This window comes from Lampetra fluviatilis, chromosome 44 (assembly GCF_964198595.1).
Source record: "Lampetra fluviatilis chromosome 44, kcLamFluv1.1, whole genome shotgun sequence".
NCBI classification, from domain to species: Eukaryota; Metazoa; Chordata; class Hyperoartia; order Petromyzontiformes; family Petromyzontidae; genus Lampetra; species Lampetra fluviatilis.
The window spans coordinates 9,476,859-9,499,576 of NC_136318.1; the positions used below are offsets into that span (position 1 = coordinate 9,476,859).

At 48.7% G+C, this 22,718-nt stretch overlaps 1 protein-coding gene across 1 annotated transcript; it reads left to right on the forward strand.

Annotated features, from left to right (window-relative positions):
• Positions 1–1,056: 1,056 nt before the first annotated feature.
• On the forward strand, positions 1,057–11,920 carry TREX2 (three prime repair exonuclease 2). Its single transcript, XM_078876351.1, has 4 exons — positions 1,057–1,296; positions 2,300–2,500; positions 4,078–4,299; positions 11,648–11,920. Exons 1-4 carry the CDS (start codon positions 1,057–1,059, stop codon positions 11,918–11,920), a joined length of 936 nt encoding a protein of 311 aa, XP_078732477.1.
• The last annotated feature ends 10,798 nt before the right edge of the window (positions 11,921–22,718 follow it).

The following is a 22,718-nucleotide window of genomic DNA, read 5'->3' on the forward strand; positions in this document are numbered from 1 at the left end:
GTCCGTGTATGTGTCTAAGTGTCAATGTCTGTGTGTGTCCGTGTACCTGTGTCAGCCTATGGGATGGTGAACCTATGGGATGGTCAGCCTATGGGATGGTCAGCATATTGGATGGTCAGCATATGGGATGATCAGCCTATGGGATGATCAGCCTATGGGATGGTCAAGATATGGGATGGTCAGCCTATAGGATGGTCAACCTATGGGATGGTCAGCCTATGGGATGGTCTACCTATGGGATGGTCAACCTATGGGGTGGTCAGCCTATGGGATGGTCAGCATATGGGATGGACAGCCTATGGGATGGTCAACCTATGAGGTGGTCAGCCTATGGGATGATCAGCCTATGGGATGGTCAGCCTATGGGATGGTCAACCTATGGGATGGTCAGCCTATGGGATGATCAACCTATGGGATGATCAGCCTATGGGATGGTCAGCCTATGGGATGATCAGCCTATGGGATGATCAGCCTATGGGATGATCAGCCTATGGGATGGTCAGCCTATGGGATGATCAACCTATGGGATGGTCAGCCTATGGGATGATCAACCTATGGGATGATCAGCCTATGGGATGATCAGCCTATGGGATGGTCAGCCTATGGGATGATCAGCCTATGGGATGATCAGCCTATGGGATGGTCAGCCTATGGGATGATCAGCCTATGGGATGGTCAGCCTATGGGATGGTCAGCCTATGGGATGATCAGCCTATGGGATGGTCAGCCTATGGGATGATCAGCCTATGGGATGGTCAGCCTATGGGATGGTCAGCCTATGGGATGATCAGCCTATGGGATGGTCAGCCTATAGGATGGTCAGCCTATGGGATGGTCAGCCTATGGGATGGTCAGCCTATGGGATGGTCAGCCTATGGCGCCTACAAACGCTGTTGGTTCGGATAAAGTGAATTGTGCACAGCGCCGAACAACTGCGCAGCACAGAACAACTGCACGATTGCATCACAATAATAATGGGCACGTGGTGTCGCCTGCTCGCTCAACTCACAACTGAACTCGCGCGAGAAGTCGGGGCACCTGCGGGGGGCGTCGGAGATGGGAGACGCGGCCGCCTTCGAGAGCGGGGGGCCCGCGGGGGGGAGCGAGCCCGGGGGGCCGAGTTCGGGGCCCCCCCAGACGTTCGTGTTCATGGACGCGGAGGCAACGGGGGTGGCGCGCGACCGGCCGCGCATCACCGAGCTGTGCCTCGTGGCCACCGACCGCTTCGCCCTGGAGAACGTGAACTACGGGCCCGGCGGCCTGCCCAGACCGCCACGCGTCCGGGACAAGCTCACGGTGACCACCACCCACCCACCCACGCACTACCCACCCAGAGTGAGATGAAAGGGGAGAAGTAGGAGAGTGCGTGGAGGGAAGTAGAGTGAGATAATATGGGAGAGGTAGGAGAGTGTGTGGAGGGGAGTAGGCTGAGATGAGAGGGGAGAGGTAGGAGAGTGCGTGGAGGGGAGTAGAGTGAGATGAGAGGGAAGAGGTAGGAAAGTGCGTGGAGGGGAGTAGAGTGAGATGAGAAGGGAGAGGTAGGAGAGTGCGTGGAGGGGAGTAGAGTGAGATGAGAGGGGAGAGGCAGGAGAGTGTGTGGAGGGGAGTAGAGTGAGATGATAGGGGAGAGGCAGGAGAGTGTGTGGAGGGGAGTAGAGTGAGATGATAGGGGAGAGGTAGGAGAGTGCATGGAGTGGAGTGGAGTGAGATGAGAGGGGAGAGGCAGGAGAGTGCGTGGAGTGGAGTAGAGTGAGATGAGAGGGGAGAGGTAGGAGAGTGTGTGGAGGGGAGTAGAGTGAGATGAGAGGGGAGAGGTAGGACAGTGTGTGGAGTGGAGTAGAGTGAGATGAGAGGGGAGAGGTAGGAGAGTGTGTGGAGGGGAGTAGAGTGAGATGAGAGGGGAGAGGCAGGAGAGTGCATGGAGTGGAGTGGAGTGAGTTGAGAGGGGAGAGGCAGGAGAGTGCATGGAGTGGAGTAGAGTGAGATGAGAGGGGAGAGGTAGGAGAGTGTGTGGAGGGGAGTAGAGTGAGATGAGAGGGGAGAGGTAGGAGAGTGCATGGAGTGGAGTGGAGTGAGATGATAGGGGAGAGGTAGGAGAGTGCATGGAGTGGAGTAGAGTGAGATGAGAGGGGAGAGGTAGGAGAGTGTGTGGAGTGAATCAGCGAGCGCTCGATCACCAATCAATTGCGGCGACTCCTTTCCCTTGTGACGTCATAATTCTATCAACCCGCGTGCGTTTTCTGTTGTTTGTTTGTTGTTGTTGTTGTTTGGCTGCTGCTGCTGCTGTTGCCCGCAACAGTTCTGCCTGGACCCCAGCAAGCTGGTGTCGAACACGGCCTACCAGCTCACGGGCCTGAGCAACGAGAAGCTGGCGGAGAATCGGCGCCGTGAGTTCGATGGCGACGCCGTGGCGCTCGTGTCCGGCTTCCTGGCCCGCCAGACGCCGCCCGTGTGCCTCGTGGCGCACAACGGGATCCAGTTTGACTTCCCGCTGCTCAAGGTACACGCGGGGGGGGGGGGGGGCACGGCGAGCGGGAGACGGTGACGACTTCCACGCTGTTATTGTCGTTGTTGTTGTCGTTGTTGTCGTCGTCGTTGTTGTTGTTGTTGCTTTTGCATTGCGTTTGGGGAAATAAGAGGGAGTTGCCATCGTCTCACTGCCCTGGTCTACTCGGAGCGCTAACGAGCAATCTGCTTCGTTGTCGTTGTAAATTTAAATAAAATGGCAACGTAATAATATTAATTGTGACCTTTTGTTTGTATCATGGGTGGGGGGGGGGCAAGCCCCCTCCCTCTATTATTAAAACAATAATTTGTTTTCAGTAGTTTACAATTAACATAAAAAAAATTATAAATTAATTTTATTCACCTGCGGTTCCTAACGTGATGGACAAAGGGAACCCCTCCCCTCCAAATATAGAAGTCAAACTCCGCCTATGGTTTTTATATTCGTGTATATATATATGTTCTATTGTATTATAAAGAACATTCTGGCGAAAGAATTGCATTAATATTAATAATAATCGGAGCTCACATTTAAATGTCAGAGCAAGTGGATTCGCTACTCTCACCTCTGAGGTGCGTCATCTGTTTTCGCGTCTGTCCCAAACTTTTCCGCCATTTCAAATCACTCTTTGAATGTTACACGGAAAAACCCCGCGTAGCCAGTTACCCAGCTAGCTTCGGTGGCAACGGCCCTGCAGTAGTCACTAACAGCAGAGTTGTTGTTGTTGTTGTGGTGGTGGTGGTGGTGAGGGGGCCAGCCAGCAGCCAGCCAGGAAAACTTGAGACGTGGATGGTGTTTCATTGGACCTTTTTTGCGAGTATCAGAGTATGAAAAAGAAGAATAGGTGTTACCCATTGTGGCAATACAACAGGTGTGTTAAGATGTTCAAACAGGTACCTTTTGCAAGGAATCAAGTCTGCATTAACCTCACGGACCTCATGGTGAACATGCAAACACACACGCTGTGATAATTATACTCACATTGTCTTTTAAACTGATTGGCCTACACCAGAGACAGCCTTCTAAAGAATGCGCTCAGTCGTATAAACAGTGCAACCCACCGGGCAGCATTAACCACGCGGCAGCCACTAACAGCCAGTCAGCCAGGAAAACTTGCGACATCGATTGTGTTGTGAATAGAGGTTAGTCAACACTATGTAACACGATTTTTGTTCCTGGGTAGTAAGTGTTATTTTCTAATTGCGTATGCCTCAAAAGTACAGAACATGACTATTATTCCCCACAAACTTTGCTTTTGTGACCAGGATTTTACGTGAAGGAATGACACAAATGCACACCACGTTTTCTCATTGAAAATAGGTATATTTCAAAATATCAATGTCCTGGTCACAAAAGCAAAGTTTGTGGGGAATAATAGCCATTTTCTGTACTTTTGAGGCATAAGCAATTAGGAAATAATACTCACTACCCAGGAACAAAACAACACAATGTTTGTTACACAGTGTTATTATTCACCTCGCGATGATCGCCACGCACATCGCCACGCGCATCAAGAGCCGCACCAACAGTTCAGCGCGGCACTAACCAACACCCGATGGTGGGAGCCGCAGGTGGAGTTCTTTCGCGTCGGCGCTTCCCTGCCGGCCGCCACGCTCTGCGCTGACACCCTCCCCGCGCTGCGCTCCATCATGGCCAGCAACACCGCGTGGCAGCCGCCCTGCGGAGGAGCGACGCAACCGGGGGGGGCTCCCGGCGTCCGCGGCCGCAAGCGCAAGCTCAGGGCCGACGGCGGCGAGGCGGCGGGGGCCCTCTCCGACGAGGCCATCCAGGAGGTGACGGAGACGCGCGGCGGAGATTCGAACGAAATCGTAAAAGCAAACGGGGCAGAAGCGACGATGACGATGGGGTGGTGGTGGTGATCGTGAAACGCGAACGTCGAGCGGTTGCTCGTGACGCTTCTCTTCCGCGTGAGCGTTCAGGTCGCCTCTTTTACAGCCACGAGGTCGTGGTAGAAATTAGGCATTCCCATGGCAGGACAAGTATCGTTACATGGCAAACCACTGCTGACTTATTCTTTGGGTCTTTCGGAAAAGCCACGTAGATAGAAAAAAGTAAAAAAAATAACAACAAGCAATCGTCTTCAGATGAGGATCGTCTTCAGATGAAGACGATTCAGATGAAGATGATTGCTTGTGTTGCGATCGAAATGTCGTGATATTGCTATTATTTTTATTATTATTCTTTTTTCTAACAACGTGGCTTTACCGAAAGACCCAAAGAATATGAATTCCTGCAGTCACGAAAGCTTTAAGTCAACACTGCTGACTTGTTTTTTTTTACAACAGGTGGGTACGTATTTTATTGACCATGTAGGAATGATAGGCTGAGTACCTGGTGCATTGTGTAAACATCAACAGACAACCACCGTTGACTTCCCCACAAACGGGTACTGATTTTATCGACCCCTCCTCCTCCAAGTGATGATGGGCCGAGTCAACCACCGACCATAAGTTGAATTCGCAACCTTTAAATTGCGAGTCGCTGGGGCTATCGTGGAGCCACTGGTCAGGTTGTGATTTAACATCCGTACAAACAGCTGCTGGCCCTTAGGAGTCGCTCAATATCGGAGCTTAATTTGCAGCCGGGGGCTGTCAATGTTCGTGACCCGGAAAAAAAGTATATTTTTTATCATGGATTTTAATACATTCACACCACACCTACTCGTGCACCTCTCCCGTACACTTTCTAACACCAAATCCAGTCCAGCAACGACCCGGGCAAATGTTCAGTGCCAACTTAAGCCCCACGCTTTGAAGACCTTCAATCTATGGGCAGTGGTGAGTCAATGTGCGGTGTTGAGTTTATGGGCAGTGTTGAGTCTATGTGCAGTGTTGAGTCCATGGGCAGTGTTGAGTCTCTGTGCAGTGTTGAGTCTATGTGCAGTGTTGAGTCTATGGGCAGTGTTGAGTTTATGGGCAGTGTTGAGTATATGTGCAGTGTTGAGTCTATGGGCAGTGTTGAGTCCATGGGCAGTGTTGAGTCTATGTGCAGTGTTGAGTCTATGTGCAGTGTTGAGTCTATGGGCAGTGTTGAGTCTATGGGCAGTGTTGAGTCTATGGACAGTGTTGAGTCTATGGACAGTGTTGAGTCCATGGGCAGTGTTGAGTCTATGTGCAGTGTTGAGTCTATGGGCAGTGTTGAGTCTATGGGCAGTGTTGAGTCTATGGGCAGTGCTGAGTCTATGGGCAGTGTTGAGTCTATGGGCAGTGTTGAGTCTATGGGCAGTGTTGAGTCTATGGGCAGTGTTGAGTCTATCTGCAGTGTTGAGTCTATGGGCATGTTGAGTCTATGGGCAGTGTTGAGTCTATGGGCAGTGCTGAGTCTATGGGCAGTGTTGAGTCTATGGGCAGTGTTGAGTCTATGGGCAGTGTTGAGTCTATGGGCAGTGTTGAGTCTATCGGCAGTGCTGAGTCTATGGGCAGTGTTGAGTCTATGGGCAGTGTTGAGTCTATGGGCAGTGTTGAGTCCATGGGCAGTGTTGAGTCTATGTGCAGTGTTGAGTCTATGGGCAGTGTTGAGTCTATGGGCAGTGTTGAGTCTATGGGCAGTGTTGAGTCTATGGGCAGTGTTGAGTCTATCTGCAGTGTTGAGTCTATAGACAGTGTTGAGTCTATGGACAGTGTTGAGTCTATGGACAGTTAAATTTCGATTTAAAGCTTTCGTGACTGCAGGGATTCATCTTCTTGGTTTTTTCGGTAAAGTCACGTAGAAGGGAAGTAATAAAATAATAAAAATAAAACATAATAAAATGAAACAATTCTCACGACGTTTCGGCCACAACGCAAGCAGCCGTCCTCAGGTGAAGAATGAGACACTCAAGCTAGGAACTTACATATAAGCTGGGTTGGGGGTGGTAGAAGAGCGCCTTAACAAAAAGAATGTGCATATCAAGATGAGTTTAGCATATACATGGGAAATGCGCAGGGGGCGGGGGGGCTTCAAAGTCATACCATGCCCACGCACTATGCAGGATCAAGAGCACCAAGGGGGGTGCAGGGATTAGCATTAACAAAGGAAAGGAATGCCAATGATATGTAACTGCAGTAACTAAACAACACCGTAGAAAACTAAGGTATAAACTACATACAAAGACTAAAATATAAACTGCATAGCACCATCAGTATACCTACTATACTTTACAATAAGCTGAGTTACTAACAGCAAGTAATACATTACAATTCTACGTCGTAAAAGTTATATAATATGCTTCCCTCTAAACTTTATTCTCTTACATCAACCGAGCATATACCGTACTATATACTGCCATAGATAAACCCAACATTAAATTATATACTGTATTGCAATAAACCACATTTCAACATAATACTATGTATTATTCTACCTACCCTAATGTGTATCAAAATGGTTTATTACGTCCTTCGAATGATTGCTAAGCCAGAATCCATCTTCTCGATTAAAATTGTCTCTGTGTTTGTATATGTGGATCGCCTCATGAACGAATCTCTCATGATAGCCAGGTGGCTTGCAGAGAACCTCTGTCTTGGAGAAGTCAATGTCATGTGAGCCCACTGAGTTCTAACAGTGATCTGCCACGGCTGAGGTGTTTGTCCTACCGTGTTTCAGGTCAGCTTTATGTTCACGGATGCGGTCCGAGACATGTCGTTTGGTTTGTCCAATGTAACTGCTACCACAGAGGCAACTTAGTTTGTAGACACCAGGGTGCTGTATGTCTGGAACCACATCTTTTACAGACGGTACCAGATCACGGATTTTATGTACTGTGTTGAATCGGACCTGGATCTTGTGAATAATCAGGATTTTGGAGATCTTTTTTGTGACCCCAGCAATGTAAGGTAAGGTGATGGTCTTGAAAGGCTCCTCAACAGGATCCTTCTTGATGGTTGGAGAGATGGCTTTGCGGATTGTGTAGTCGGAGTAACCATTAGCCTTAAGAGCTTGGCGTATGTGTTTGAGTTCACTGGACATGTGTTCATGGTCGGATATGCATTGGGCTCTATGATATAGAGTCTTGATGAGGGAATTCTTCTGGGATAGATGGTGGTGGGAATCCGGTTTCAGATAAGCGTCCGTATGGGTGGATTTTCTGTAGACAGAGTGGCTCATTGAACCATCAGGTCTCCTTTTGATTAGGACATCCAAAAAGGGTAGCTTGCCATCTTTTTCGACTTCCATGGTGAATCTGATGGCTGGGTGTATGGGATTGATGTGGTCAAGAAATTGGTCTAGAGCAGGCCGGCCATGTGGCCAGATGACAAAACTGTCGTCTACGTACCTCTTCCATAAGGTCGGGCGTAGAGTGGCAGTCTGGATGGCGTCCGTCTCAAATTTCTCCATGAAGATGTTAGCTACAACCGGAGATAGGGGGGAGCCCATTGGGGTGCCTTCAATTTGCTTGTAGAAAGTTTTATTCCAGGTGAAGTATGTATTGGTTAAGCAGTGTCTCACCAGGGGGGGTACCCCAGCATGCAGTCCCTGATGAACCAAGTCTTCAATGATTGCGATGGTGTCAGGTACAGGAACCTTGGTGAATAAGGAAACCACATCAAAACTGACAAGCAGGTCGTCTGGGGACAGGGCAATCCCCTTGATTGTCGATACCAGGTCAGTAGAGTTTAGTACCGCAGAGGTGGTTTTTCCAGTGAAAGGCCGTAGGATTTCAGACAAAAAACGAGCCAATTTATAGGTGGGGGAGTTGATAGTAGAGACAATGGGACGAAGAGGTGTATCTTCTTTATGTATCTTTGGTAAGCCGTATAATCTTGGTGGTCTGGCTGCAGAAGGTTTCAACGAGAACTGTTTGGTCTGATCAAATAAAGCGGTTGAATCAGAAATTATATTGTTGGTTTTAGTGACAAGGCTGTTGGTGGGGTCTCTTTTTATTTTTGTATAGCTACCATCGTTGAGTAGTTTTTGAATTTTGTTGTTGTATTCTATTTTGTCCATGATGACAGTGGCATTGCCTTTGTCGGCTGAGAGGATGACAATGTCATCCCTCTTTTTTAATTGAGCTAATTCAAAACGCTCATCTTTGCTGATGTTGCTAGCTGGCATCTTGGCGTTTTTGAGGGTTGCTGCTGTAACTTCTTCTAATGCGAAACGAATTCTGTCTAGAACTAGCTTAGCTCTTATCTCAGAGAAAATCAGACTTACGCGCACCGAACTAGATCAGTTAGACAAGACACTCTACAAATCACACTTATCTTTGAGTGCAACAATGTCCACATCGGGTTGGGAACATGTAGAAAAAATGACTGCCTCTTCAGCTGCCGCTATGTCGACTAAATGTAAGGACAACTTGATTTCCAAATTCAACCGCCTCTCAAACAAGAAACCGGACCCACACATTGAAAAGCTAGATGTTAACAAAGTCGTAATTAATCGCAGTAACAAGCCTATTTCTGAAGGTTTGAAATCCGTTTTAGCTAAAGGACTAAACTTTGCAGTCACACCTAGACACATACCAGTTAATGATATAATTGCTCGAGTGGATGTAGCTCTCAAGGGCTTGAGTCACATCGCTGCAGACGTAGCTAGATCTGAAATCTCTGCAACCCTCAAAAACGCCAAGATGCCAGCTAGCAACATCAGCAAAGATGAGCGTTTTGAATTAGCTCAATTAAAAAAGAGGGATGACATTGTCATCCTCTCAGCCGACAAAGGCAATGCCACTGTCATCATGGACAAAATAGAATACAACAACAAAATTCAAGAACTACTCAACGATGGTAGCTATACAAAAATAAAAAGAGACCCCACCAACAGCCTTGTCACTAAAACCAACAATATCATTTCTGATTCAACCGCTTTATTTGATCAGACCAAACAGTTCTCGTTGAAACCTTCTGCAGCCAGACCACCAAGATTATACGGCTTACCAAAGATACATAAAGAAGATACACCTCTTCGTCCAATTGTCTCTACTATCAACTCCCCCACCTATAAATTGGCTCGTTTTTTGTCTGAAATCCTACGGCCTTTCACTGGAAAAACCACCTCTGCGGTACTAAACTCTACTGACCTGGTATCGACAATCAAGGGGATTGCCCTGTCCCCAGACGACCTGCTTGTCAGTTTTGATGTGGTTTCCTTATTCACCAAGGTTCCTGTACCTGACACCATCGCAATCATTGAAGACTTGGTTCATCAGGGACTGAATGCTGGGGTACCCCCCCTGGTGAGACACTGCTTAACCAATACATACTTCACCTGGAATAAAACTTTCTACAAGCAAATTGAAGGCACCCCAATGGGCTCCCCCCTATCTCCGGTTGTAGCTAACATCTTCATGGAGAAATTTGAGACGGACGCCATCCAGACTGCCACTCTACGCCCGACCTTATGGAAGAGGTACGTAGACGACACTTTTGTCATCTGGCCACATGGCCGGCCTGCTCTAGACCAATTTCTTGACCACATCAATTCCATACACCCAGCCATCAGATTCACCATGGAAGTCGAAAAAGATGGCAAGCTACCCTTTTTGGATGTCCTAATCAAAAGGAGACCTGATGGTTCAATGAGCCACTCTGTCTACAGGAAATCCACCCATACGGACGCTTATCTGAAACCGGATTCCCACCACCATCCATCCCAGAAGAATTCCCTCATCAAGACTCTATATCATAGAGCCCAATGCATATCCGACCATGAACACATGTCCAGTGAACTCAAACACATACGCCAAGCTCTTAAGGCTAATGGTTACTCCGACTACACAATCCGCAAAGCCATCTCTCCAACCATCAAGAAGGATCCTGTTGAGGAGCCTTTCAAGACCATCACCTTACCTTACATTGCTGGGGTCACAAAAAAGATCTCCAAAATCCTGATTATTCACAAGATCCAGGTCCGATTCAACACAGTACATAAAATCCGTGATCTGGTACCGTCTGTAAAAGATGTGGTTCCAGACATACAGCACCCTGGTGTTTACAAACTAAGTTGCCTCTGTGGTAGCAGTTACATTGGACAAACCAAACGACATGTCTCGGACCGCATCCGTGAACATAAAGCTGACCTGAAACACGGTAGGACAAACACCTCAGCCGTGGCAGATCACTGTTACAACTCAGTGGGCTCACATGACATTGACTTCTCCAAGACAGAGGTTCTCTGCAAGCCACCTGGCTATCATGAGAGATTCGTTCATGAGGCGATCCACATATACAAACACAGAGACAATTTTAATCGAGAAGATGGATTCTGGCTTAGCAATCATTCGAAGGACGTAATAAACCATTTTGATACACATTAGGGTAGGTAGAATAATACATAGTGTTATGTTGAAATGTGGTTTATTGCAATACAGTATATAATTTAATGTTGGGTTTATCTATGGCAGTATATAGTACGGTATATGCTCGGTTGATGTAAGAGAATAAAGTTTAAAGGGAAGCATATTATATAACTTTTACGACGTAGAATTGTAATGTATTACTTGCTGTTAGTAACTCAGCTTATTGTAGAGTATAGTAGGTATACTGATGGTGCTATGCAGTTTATATTTTAGTCTTTGTATGTAGTTTATACCTTAGTTTTCTACGGTGTTGTTTAGTTACTGCAGCTACATATCATTGGCATTCCTTTCCTTTGTTAATGCTAATCCCTGCACCCCCCTTGGTGCTCTTGATCCTGCATAGTGCGTGGGCATGGTATGACTTTGAAGCCCCCCCGCCCCCTGCGCATTTCCCATGTATATGCTAAACTCATCTTGATATGCACATTCTTTTTGTTAAGGCGCTCTTCTACCACCCCCAACCCAGCGTATATGTAAGTTCCTAGCTTGAGTGTCTCATTCTTCACCTGAGGATGGCTGCTTGCGTTGTGGCCGAAACGTCGTGAGAATTGTTTCATTTTATTATGTTTTATTTTTATTATTTTATTACTTCCCTTCTACGTGACTCTATGGACAGTGTTGAGTCTATGGACAGTGTTGAGTCTATGGCAGTGCTGCTGAATGTACAAATGGAAGTTGATTCCAGTAGACGGGTGCAAGAAGGGAGAAGGGCCGAACACGGTGATTGGGCACAGGGAGAAGGAGTGACACACACACACAGAAAATCAAAACCAAATGAATCCAACGCCATCCAAGCCCCCCCCCCCTCGCCTCCCACCCTGCCCCCATTGAACCCCGGCCAGGTGGTGGCGGCCGGCGGTGTGAAGTTCGGTCTGAGCGACCTGTACGAGCTGTTCTTCGGACGCGGCCCGCCCGCGGGGCTGCACAACGCCGAGACGGACGCGCTCACGCTGCTACGCATCGCCCAGCGCCGCGCGCCGCAGCTGCTCCCCTGGATCGACGGCCACGCGCGGCCCCTCGCCGACATCCCCCTCCTCTACGTGCCCAGCCCCTCCAAGCGGAAGCCTGCCAGGGCCGCAGCCGTGGCCACCGCTGTGGCGGCACCGGCCGTGTGACCTTTCCCCGCTACCACCCACACCAACCCCCCCACACCCAGGGAGCGCCGCGGGTGGCGAGCACCGTGGGGGCCCCCGGGAAATTGTTTATTCTGAAGTGTTGTTGTTGTTGTGTTCGCAGTGCCACCTCTCTGTCACTTCTGTCACTGCACTGGGAGGCGTTGTATATGTGTAGTGTACTAGCGCCGGCTGGTGGACAGCAGCGGCAACTGCGGTGGACAGACAGCACACCTGCCGGTGAGGGCGTGCACGGGGTGTGGGTAGAGGGAGGAACTAGGGCAAGGGTCACAGAGGACCCCGTCTGGAGGCCCCTGGAACCTGCTAGCGGGTTCCAGAAGGGAGGCGCGGTCAGGGCGGAGCCAGGCTGCGCTGGGGAGAATAAAAGGAGCTGAGAGCGGGGGGCTCGAGGCTGCCGGTTCTGGGCGTGGACTCGTCTCGTCGTCGCTGCCGTCTTCGCTAGATGTTGCGCTGCTGGAAGTTGTTGGCTGTCTCAGTCAGCGCCGTCAGTGTTTGACGGCTAGGGTTGTGTACAGGCCAGGCTGAGCTACAGTGGAGAGTGTGCGGACGAGACTGTGAAAGGTGTTAATAAAGAAGGTGCCACCTAGAAACTCTGTCTCTGAATCGTTGGCACTACACTCACGTCAGGGACCGGCAACCTGCGGCTCCGGAACCGCACGTGGCTCTGTTAAAAGGACTGCTTCGTGACCGTCATAATTTTTTATACATTGACGGTTTTTTTTTCATACTGAATTATCAGAAAAATGGCTCATTGTTATTTTGGTTGCCGGTCCCCTGGTATAAATGAAAATGATTGTTGATGATGAGCGCACTGAAATAAAAAAAAACGCGGTGTTGCCAGTACAAACGCATTTCCGTCCACTACCTGCTCAGTAATTCGTTTGCAGGCCACTTAGAAATGGTGGAGGTCTCATGTGGCCATTGACCATGTGACGTGAAGTCACAGGTCGTATGAAAACCAAGCTGTGAGTGGTATTAGGGCTACGGGGGCCAGATATTCCCAGGCCCTGTTGTACGGATTCAAAGGGCGCGTTTTGGCTATTTAGTTTATTTTTATCAGAGCTGCTGATGAAAGGTAAATACGTACCCTGAACCCAATTTACAGTCGGCAACGCAGACCATAAACTTAAAGAGGCTGCCCAGTTCTAATTAGCTGCATGGGAAAGCAGGGTTAAGCTCTGAGTGTGGCAGGTCTATTTTTAAATCTCGACTTAAAGCTTTCGTGACTGCAGGAATTCATATTCTTTGGGTCTTTCGGTAAAGTCACGTAGATATGTTCAAAGAAAATAACAAAACAAAAACTACGACGTTTCGATCGCAACACAAGCGGTCGTCTTCCTGAAAACGACCGCTTGTGTTTCGATCGAAACGTCGCAGTTTTTGTTTTGTTATTTTCTTTGAACCTATCTGCGTGACTTTACCGATAGACCCATAAAATAGGTCTATTTTTAGTTTATTTTACCAGGTACGCCCCACTGAGCTATACACTCAGAATCGACGTCGCCACAAATGATAGCTCAACGAAGTGGCTTATCGCGTGGAAATGTATAACAGCCAAATATTCTAAATGCGTGACGTTGATTTTAAATGTGGAGGGAAAAACCGGAGGACCCGGAGAAAAATCCAGGCGACCACAAGGAGAGAGACACACAAACTCCAAAGTTTGGCCATCCAGACCAAGTGAACCCCAAGGTGGTGGAGACTTGTACATGAAGTAGCTGGGCAGCTCCGTGGTTTCGCAGTGGGAAGCAATATGCACAGACACATTTTAAATGTAACTTTAACAAAAAAAATACCGTTTTACACGATATGGTGACTGTAGAGTAATGGTTTATAAAGCGTCAAATAATGTTAAGGTTCGCTATGAGTAGCACTGCTACTGATTCATGTTATAAACTTTTTCAGGTTATTACTTTTATATCCAGCTTTTGTCCATTCACATTCGTCCTGAAAAAATAGTTCAACATGTTTTTTTAACAATCATAATAATAACAACAGCAAGTGTGTCATTTGTAACATTGTCGTGTTCAACAATCAAGTGAGAAAGAAAATACAGAGTAGGTTAAAAAGTAAGCACAATCGAGCTAAGGTCCAGACATCACAACCACCTCTATTATACACATGCTGCATGTTGGTTGCAATCTTCTACGGAAGGAGATATCGCAGATCTACCTCTAAAATCGATTCTAGGTCCCGCGTGTGCACGCGAGGGTGCAGCACTTCCTCACTTGCCATGCCTCAGCGAAGCTCCGCAAAGTGACAGAGAGACGGATCTTTTTTTTTATTCCCAGAGCTGCAATTGTAGCCACATTTATAACAAACTCAAAGTCAACAGGATGGAATTTGTGTGCAGCAGTCATTGTGCCCAGGTTGACACCATCAATTCTCACTGCAACCTGAAAACCAGATTTAATCATAGGCGGCTGAAATCCGTGGCGAGGGTTAACCACCTCGCAGACTATACAGGAGCGTATGGGTTCGATCCCGACCATGACGCCTGTATACTTGGAGTTTGCGTGTCTCTCTGCCCGTGGTCACGTGGATATTTCTCCAGGTCCTCCGGTGTTTCCCTCCACATTTTAGAAACGTGCGTTCAGAGTATTTGGCTGCTCTACATCTCCACGTGATAAGCCACTTCGTTGAGTTATCAATTGTGGTCAGGTCGCTTCTGAAAAAGAGTAATGCCAAATCTCAAAACAGTTCAGGCTGACTCTATAAGTGAAACTAAACCACCTCAGGGCCATTTTTCTGGCTGCCAAATATGAAAAAAATGTAGGTCTGTGTATTATCCTTGTTTTTAAATAGAGCCATGTATATTTGTGCCAAGATTTCTGCTTTTTAAACCTTTTAGGGCATCGGTACCATATGAACTGACATCAGCCAGTCAATCAGTACACGGTATCATCGTGTGGCCAACCTCAAAGGGGCAGCGCTCACGCGCAAAATATGTTGCCTTCGCCAGCCAAAACGTAACAAGATTACCGGCATTCTTTGCGCGTCACCGTGACATTAAACTGCTGCTGCTGTTGAACAGCCCTGGGTTGGTCTCAGCTTAAAATAGCCGAGACGAGGGGACATTTCTTTATCACTTCCATTCACAACTTTTGATCCACACCTTTTCATTCCCCCCTCCCCCCCCGTGTCTCTTTAATTACAACAAAAAATACGTAAACAAAGAAAGTGATGAGTGCTCAGTTCGGATAAATTGCTGCTCTGGGTACCCAGCTTCTTTGCACGTAACCCTGTGTCCAGAGCGCCTCTGTTCCCGCTGATTTTTGTTGACCCATTTGCAGACCAGACGATGGTCACGGATTGGACGGCAGAGTCGTGTCAACGATTTACCACTCGTGCCTCACAGCAAGAAAGGCCTCGATTCGATTCCCCACTCGTGTGCCTCTCTGTGTGGAGTTTGCGTGTTTCTCCCCCACTGTTCGGCGTGGGTCTCCTCCGCATTATTCAGTCCCTTTATTTCGGTGCGTCTTCATTTGTGTTCTTTAGCTCCGGGTTATCCGGTTTTCTCCCCAGAGCCCAAACAACGACAAGCGAGCGTGAAGTGCGATTGGTATTGGGCGAGCATCCTCAATATGTTACAGAACTAGATTTGTAGCTTTCGTGATTGCAAGGATTCATACTCTTAGGTTTTTTTTCGGTAAAGTCACGTAGGTAAAAATAATAATTGTATTTATATTATTATTTTTTATTATTTTTATTTTTTACCTACGTGACTTTACAGAAAGAAACCTAAGAGTATGTTACAGAACATTGCCTGAGAACTGCTCCGCTCGGATTTGCCAGCAGCAGCCATTGCTCCCCGACTGAGAAAAAGTGGCAGAACCCTCCTGCACAAGAGTCTTGAGACTCAGCGAGTGTCATAATGAGAAGAAGAAGAATGTGGGGTGTTGGAGTTGGGGGCTTCGGTTTTCAGGGTCGAGGTGAGGGGTTATTGCCGCGTTTACTGTTTAGCTGTTACTATTTAGGGTTATAGTTTCGGGATTACTGCTTCGGGTTCACGTTTAGGGGTTAAGTTTTAGGCTTCGGGTATAGCGTTAGGGGTTACGGTCTATAGGCGTTAGGTATTTACACTTTAGGGTGAGTGGCTATGCTCAGGAACAGTGGCGCCTGCTGTGGGCACAGTACACGTGCGGCCCTTTTGTCAACCCACTGCTAGATGAGGGCCTCCTCTGCGCCACGCCACTCATGGAAGTCGTTCGACCATACTTCCTCACGCTGGTCCGTGCCGCTCGGTAAGCAAGTTGGGGACAACAGGCCAGGCCACAATTCCACAATCAGGGGTGAGGTGCATGGACATCCGTTCTCACGCGACGCAAAGACACATTTCCACCGTAAAGCCTTTCAACAAACTGTTGGGGCAAGCGCTGTTAACGAGCACCTATGAAGGCTGGAACGCCGCACACGGAGGCAGGGTGGCCAAGCACCACACCCGGCCGTCTTTCTCTCCCCAGTGGTGATGTTCACACACACACAGACACACACCAAAACGGATGCTCATTTTGAGGCTGAGCCGACCCATGGGAGGCCCTAAGATCGGTTCAGATAGCCACTTGTCAGCAATGTTGGTCTTGGGCAGGAATCGAACTCGGTTGGCCGACTTTCGTAACGCGGCGCGCTCACCACTGCGCCACCGCTCCCCGCGTCACGCCATTCACCCCACACACACACACGACACACACACACGACACACACGACACGCCGTTGAACGCACCACGCGTGTCGCAATGCAGAGAGTGGGGGGGGGGCGTCACCGTGCGTGCCCCCTGCAACCAGCCAGGCCACGCCCTTCACCTGCAGCTTCATTCTGAGTGTGGACCCAACAAATCCACCGAGTCGTGGGCCTTGCTCTTTACCCCCCCCCCCCGTCTGTCGCACGCGAGGCACGAGTCACGCTGTCGCAATCCGCCGTCGATGCGGCTCGAGACACATTATTCATAGACGCCGCGTCGTTGAACGTGTACGGCGAGCAATTCTGGTTGCCTCCTGCTCCTGCCGCGTGCTATTTGATGATACATTTAGGTGGGTTTTTATTTTATACTTGTCAGCTACTGCTTGCGACGACGACGATGAAGATGAGGTTTTGGCTGAGTGAGCCGGTTTGACTTGACGTCCGGATAAAAGTCGCAGCAGCTGCAGAAGCAGCAGCTGCAGTCTCCACCGCCTTCGCTGTGAGCCATGAAGTCCCCAGGTAAGCCTGGCTCGCGTGCACCTGGGCAGCAGAGAGGCTTCATCCGGTGCGTGCCTCCGTCCGGCGATCTCTCCCTGGCGCGGCGGGCGAGCGAAGGCTGCTTCCTGTCCCTGGTTCTTGCACATTGGACGTAAAGAGTCCCGAGTCGAGGCTCACTCCCGAAGTTCATTGCATGTCGTGTAAGGTCGTTGAGACGTTACCAAGGGTTGACATTGTGACTTGTCGTACGATAGCTAGATTGAAGGCTGTCCAATAACGGCGGTCACGTTCATGTGAACAAGTGTAACTTAGCGGTTTCAGCTGCGTGGTTGAAATTTGGGGATTGGGTGAAATGAAAAGGTGGTTCTGCCGAACAACAACAACAACCAAAAACAAAAACCGAAAAGCTCCGAGTGACCTGAAGCAGCGGAACACCACAGCAGCATTCCGAGGCGACGTCTCCCGAGAGGGATTGGAGGACATCGAGCGGCACAGCACTCCCCAGGCTCGATGCCACTTTGGTCGCCAACTCCCAGCAGAGAGCCCGTGCACGATGTTCATGGCGCGGGAGGGGTGTAATGATTATCGACTCCAATATTCGTGACACCCCCCTCCCACCCCTCCCTCTCTACCACCACGGTCACCCCGTTTCGCCACTGACGGGACACACACGCACACGCGTCTGATAGTTGTTAATCACGGGGGTGAGAAAACAAAATCTGCACCATGGCGGTGTCGCGAGCACTGGAGTTGGTAAAGTTGGGGCAACTACCCCAATCAAATAAATTGGCATCTGTTTTTTTGCTGCTGAACAATTCTCGCTTAATCTGCACAACTCTATGTATTGCTATCCGAGTTACGGCTGAGCCCGTGCTGTTGGTGTCCGAGTTGGTCTCCGGCTGTCCCGTCTGATGATGATGCTGGTGGTGGTTGTTGTAATTACTGGAGAAACGTCACGGTGCTCGAATCGTAAATGTTTTGGGTTTCACTCTCCAGCAAACAACCGGTTCGTGCTGAGCTAGTAACGAATTGCCACGTTTTGTTAGCGTGACAACCCTTACTAATTGCCTCTGTCGGGTGGTGGCGGATTTAACGACGCATTTATATTTCGATTTAAAGCTTTCGTGACTGCAAGGATTCATATTCTTGGTTCTTTCGGTAAAGTCACGTAGAAGGGAAATAATAAAATAATAAAAATAAAACAATAAAATTCTCACGACGTTTCGATCGCAACACAAGCAATCATTATCAGGTGTGGTTTTCACACCTGATAATGATTGCTTGTGTTGCAATCGAGACGTCGTGAGAATTTGTATTATTATTTCCCTTCTAAGTGACTTTACCGAAAGAACCAAGAAGACGCATTTACATTTACGCGATCTAACCCAAAAACCTCTATGGATAATATTGGTAGCCGTTCCTCACTCGTCGGAGGGCAGTGACCCATGGCTTGTTTTTTTTTCTAAGTCAACAAGCAAACTGGTTAGAATGTTCTGTGCTCTAAAAAAACGTACGGCCAAAACATCGACTTCTGCAATGGATATGCCTTGAATGTCATAGTTTGTAATGCATTTGGAATTGTTCGTGTTTTTACTTTTATCTGGATCACACTTCTGCCCCTGTTACTTCCGATAACTGGGAGTTGATCGCATCGGGAATCCATAACAGCATCATCCATTATTAACGACGTGTATAATGAGACACCAGTTGAAACCTTGGTCAATACAACTCCACACGCACGCTCGCTGATGACCGTGAAGATGTTATCCCATGGGCTTCACCACCGACTGTACACCTCCACGTGCTGCACTCTCCGTAACATCGAGATTGGAGCGTTCCAGGTGGTGCCAGCCTCTCCGCTGAGATCGCTTCCAATGTTTTAGTTTGCACATTCCCACCACTTGCAGTGCCGGATTATCCCAGGAGCAAAAGTAGCTACATATGCCACTGGCCCCGCACTTTCAAGGTCCCCGCGCTAAATGCTTTCAAGCTATCAATTCCGGTTCAGTGATTTTGCACTTGCTCTATTACTATAGTACTATACTGCCTTCAACTTTTATGAACGATTGGGTGTTTAAGGTTAGCGATTTGTCGCATTATCTGGCTGTTTATCAAATGAAAAAATATCATTACATTACCGTGCAAGAAAAAATATAGTGTTTTAATATTTACGTGTTTTATTTTATTTTATTTAGGGCCCCTTTGTAACATATGCTCCAGGCCCTGCATTGTCTTAATCCGGCACTGACCACTTGCAATGTCCTGGTAATACCGACACCGCCGGCAGTCTTTTGGGATGTTCTCGTCCCGAGTAATGAGCCGTTGAAGATGACTTGAACTTATCGGTATTGGAAAACATATCTTTTCACCTAATCACATCATTCAACCACGCAGTGTGAAGCGCTGTACAATTATATTTGTTTACGAATTATGAGTGCACGCCTCTGTCCACACGCTGTAATTTCGCTGTCATCCGACGCTTATAATGTCAAATTTGGTTGTGTATAAAGTGTACGACATGTAAACATCGCCGCACCGTATTTCTAACCGATACATTTCTGCACGTGAAGTGTAAATTGTGATTACGCAATGTATCCTTCTGTTATTTTGATACTTTTTAAATAACACGTGACGGCTATAGTCAAGTGTTTATTACAGCGGCTTATCTAGTTGTAGGTACCCCACTAAAAGAATATAAATACTAGAGAGATTAACGTTTTATTTTCAAACACCTAACCAAGTCTCCCAGCAATCTTCATACCTGTCCCGTATTCAATCGTTTATCACTCACCACTGGCATACATCGCGGTGATGTAGCAATTAGCCCACGGCACTGCAAACCAGGCAACCTGAGTTCGATTCCCGCTCATGGTCAACATCGGCGAAGAACATCTGAACCGGTCCTGGGCCTCGCTTAGGTTGACTCAGCCTTTAAGCGAATACCTGTTGCGGTAAAGATCAGGACTGGGGAGACAAATGCGGCCGGGCGTGATGCTGGCCACCCACCTCTTCGTGTGCCGTGACACCCTTCATAGGTGCTACTCGCTAGCGGCACTGGACCCAACAGTCTGTTCAGGCTACACGGGGAGAAGATCTTGTGTAAGATGCAGAGCCATCGCTGTCGCGAGTGAGAAGAGAGTAAAAAGAGGGTCATTGAAAATCAGTGGGGCATGGATCACCATGGATATCACCTGTGCAGTAAATATACAGTCGTGTGAAAGCACCACATGTGGCTTAGCTACACAACGTACACTGGCAGATGTGTTGCATCCCTACTGAAGCACAAATATAAAAAGATCCCCCGTATAGCCTTAACAGACTGTAGGGGCAAGTGCTGTTAGCGAGCACCTAACGTGTACATTGACACATGCAGTAAATTACGTTAAGTGCCACGTTATCTAAAGTAGCCAGGGACCGTTCTCAGTTTGCCCACTTTAGGTGTGGTGGTAAATGATCTTGGGAGGCATTAGAACATCAGGAGACACACGTCGCATCATTTGTGTTTGGAAACGTGTTTCCTCCTCTTGCAGACGGAGACATAAAATCTGCGAGGTCAGGAGCACGTGGCAGCACTGGGCCTGACGTCAGACACCAGCCCACAGCCTCGGCAGCACACAGGAGGCTACTGGACCAAAACTGAAAAAAAGAAAAAAAACTGTTGTAGAAATGTTCTCAGATATTTTTGGGGGAAACATTTCCTGCGATTTCAATCCCGAGTTTGCTCAACGGCGTTCGTGTCGTGACACGAATTCGGCTTAGAGAAGTTGATATCATAGAGCTACCTCTGAGATACATTCAAGTGGCCTCTGTTCCGCACACACGAAGCAGGCAGCACTTTCCCACATGTCCCTGTCACATGTTCATTGCACGGCAGTCAAACTGATATTTACATTTCTCAGAGCTGGAAGTGTAGCAAAATTAATCTGATGGTTTGTATGTTCAGTCAATGGTGACCGTGCTGCTAACATCAACTCACCATACCTGAAAACTCAGTTCCATCACAGACGGCTACCTGCATTCAAGGTTTTATACACATGAACACTCCAATCATAGAACGTCGGGCCAACGTTGATTCAACGTTGGGATGTTTACTGGGTAAGCACGTGGCTGCTAAATTGGCTTCAAATAAAGTCAGGATTCCAAAAAAACATCGGACGTGGGTGAGCGTGGCTGTCATCGATAGATTTGGCGGCAAGGGCTGGAGGATCGTGGAGACTTGTGAAACGCTTACATTCGCTGGCCTGCGAAGTGGCCAAGATAAGGTAGTCCAGTCAGTGGGTTCTTGAGCCGATCTGGGACTGATAACAATCATTTACCATGGGTCTGGTTTTCTCTCTTTGAAATGGAACTGGTCAAACATACAAATGCAGGACCCTCCAGAAGAAAAGAAAAACACAGTCCTGAGACTCAGTCAGACTTCCCTGGATAAATGACCGTTATTAAAATTATTATAAGATATGGAATTTGGTTTGTATTCTAGAGAATCAGCAAGGGGCATTTGGGAAACAGGCTCCTGGATTCAAATATGTAGCCACCATGTTTCCTGGTACTCCAACATCATTTGCCATCGCACAAATCGAACTGCACCTACAGTCAGTTCGGCGCAGCTCAGGGAGCAGCCGATTGTTTTTTTTTTCCATTGCAGAAGCCGAGCCGTGCCGCTGACGCGACGAACGAGTGTCACCTCGCAGCGTTACTAACCAACGTCACACGCGATGGATGGCCCTGTGTGGCTCCCAGCCGGACTCAAACGTATTGCGAGGCCCAGTGTATCGCGCCTTGGTTCTGGCTCGGCGCAGAAAATAGCCAGTGGGAAACAAACAAAAAAAACCCACCCCGTACCGTGAGAGTCCCGTGCTGGGCTCGACCCGGATGCGTCGGTGGACAAGTGGGACCAAATCCACATCGGCGCTCGCGCGCGCGCGACTCTCCCGGCGAGACTCAACGACCGATCCCTCCGTTGGCTCACGCGTCCTCTCCCGTCGTCTCCGGCAGGAATCTACTGCGTCCTCGCTGCAGCGGGGAGCATCGCCTTCACCTGGCTGCTGATCAGAGGATACAGCGAGCGCAGCGCGCTCCTCGTCAGCGCCGCGGAGAGAGTGGTCGACTGGACGGCTTCCCCCGCCGTGACGCGTGCGTAGTCGCCCTGGCCTTGGCCCGATTGGGGACGAGCGCAGTTTTTGTTGCAACACGGTGAACGCCCTCGCTTTGTCCGGGAGGGAGGAGGGGTGACGCCGCTTGCCGTGGTGTGACGGTCAGCGCACCCTGCTGACTTCGCGATGCAGGGGTCATCGGCGTGTGACGCGTGTGGTGTGTGTGACGCGTGCGACGCGTGCTGTGCGCGTGCATCTGTGCGTGCGCGCCGTGCAGATGAGCAGGTGCTCTTCAAATGCGGGCTGACGTCCCCGTGCCCGCCCGGCCACTTCTCCTTCAAGGTCGTGAGCGGAGCGGCGAACGTCCTCGCAAGCAAGATCTGCTGGGAGGACGCGATGTGAGTGCTTCAGCGTTGAACCAACGCATGCGCTCGGAACCTCAGGGGGTAGGGGGCACAGCAAGTGCCGGGGCAAGGGTGGGGGCGAGTGGGCCGAGTGGGTGCGACCG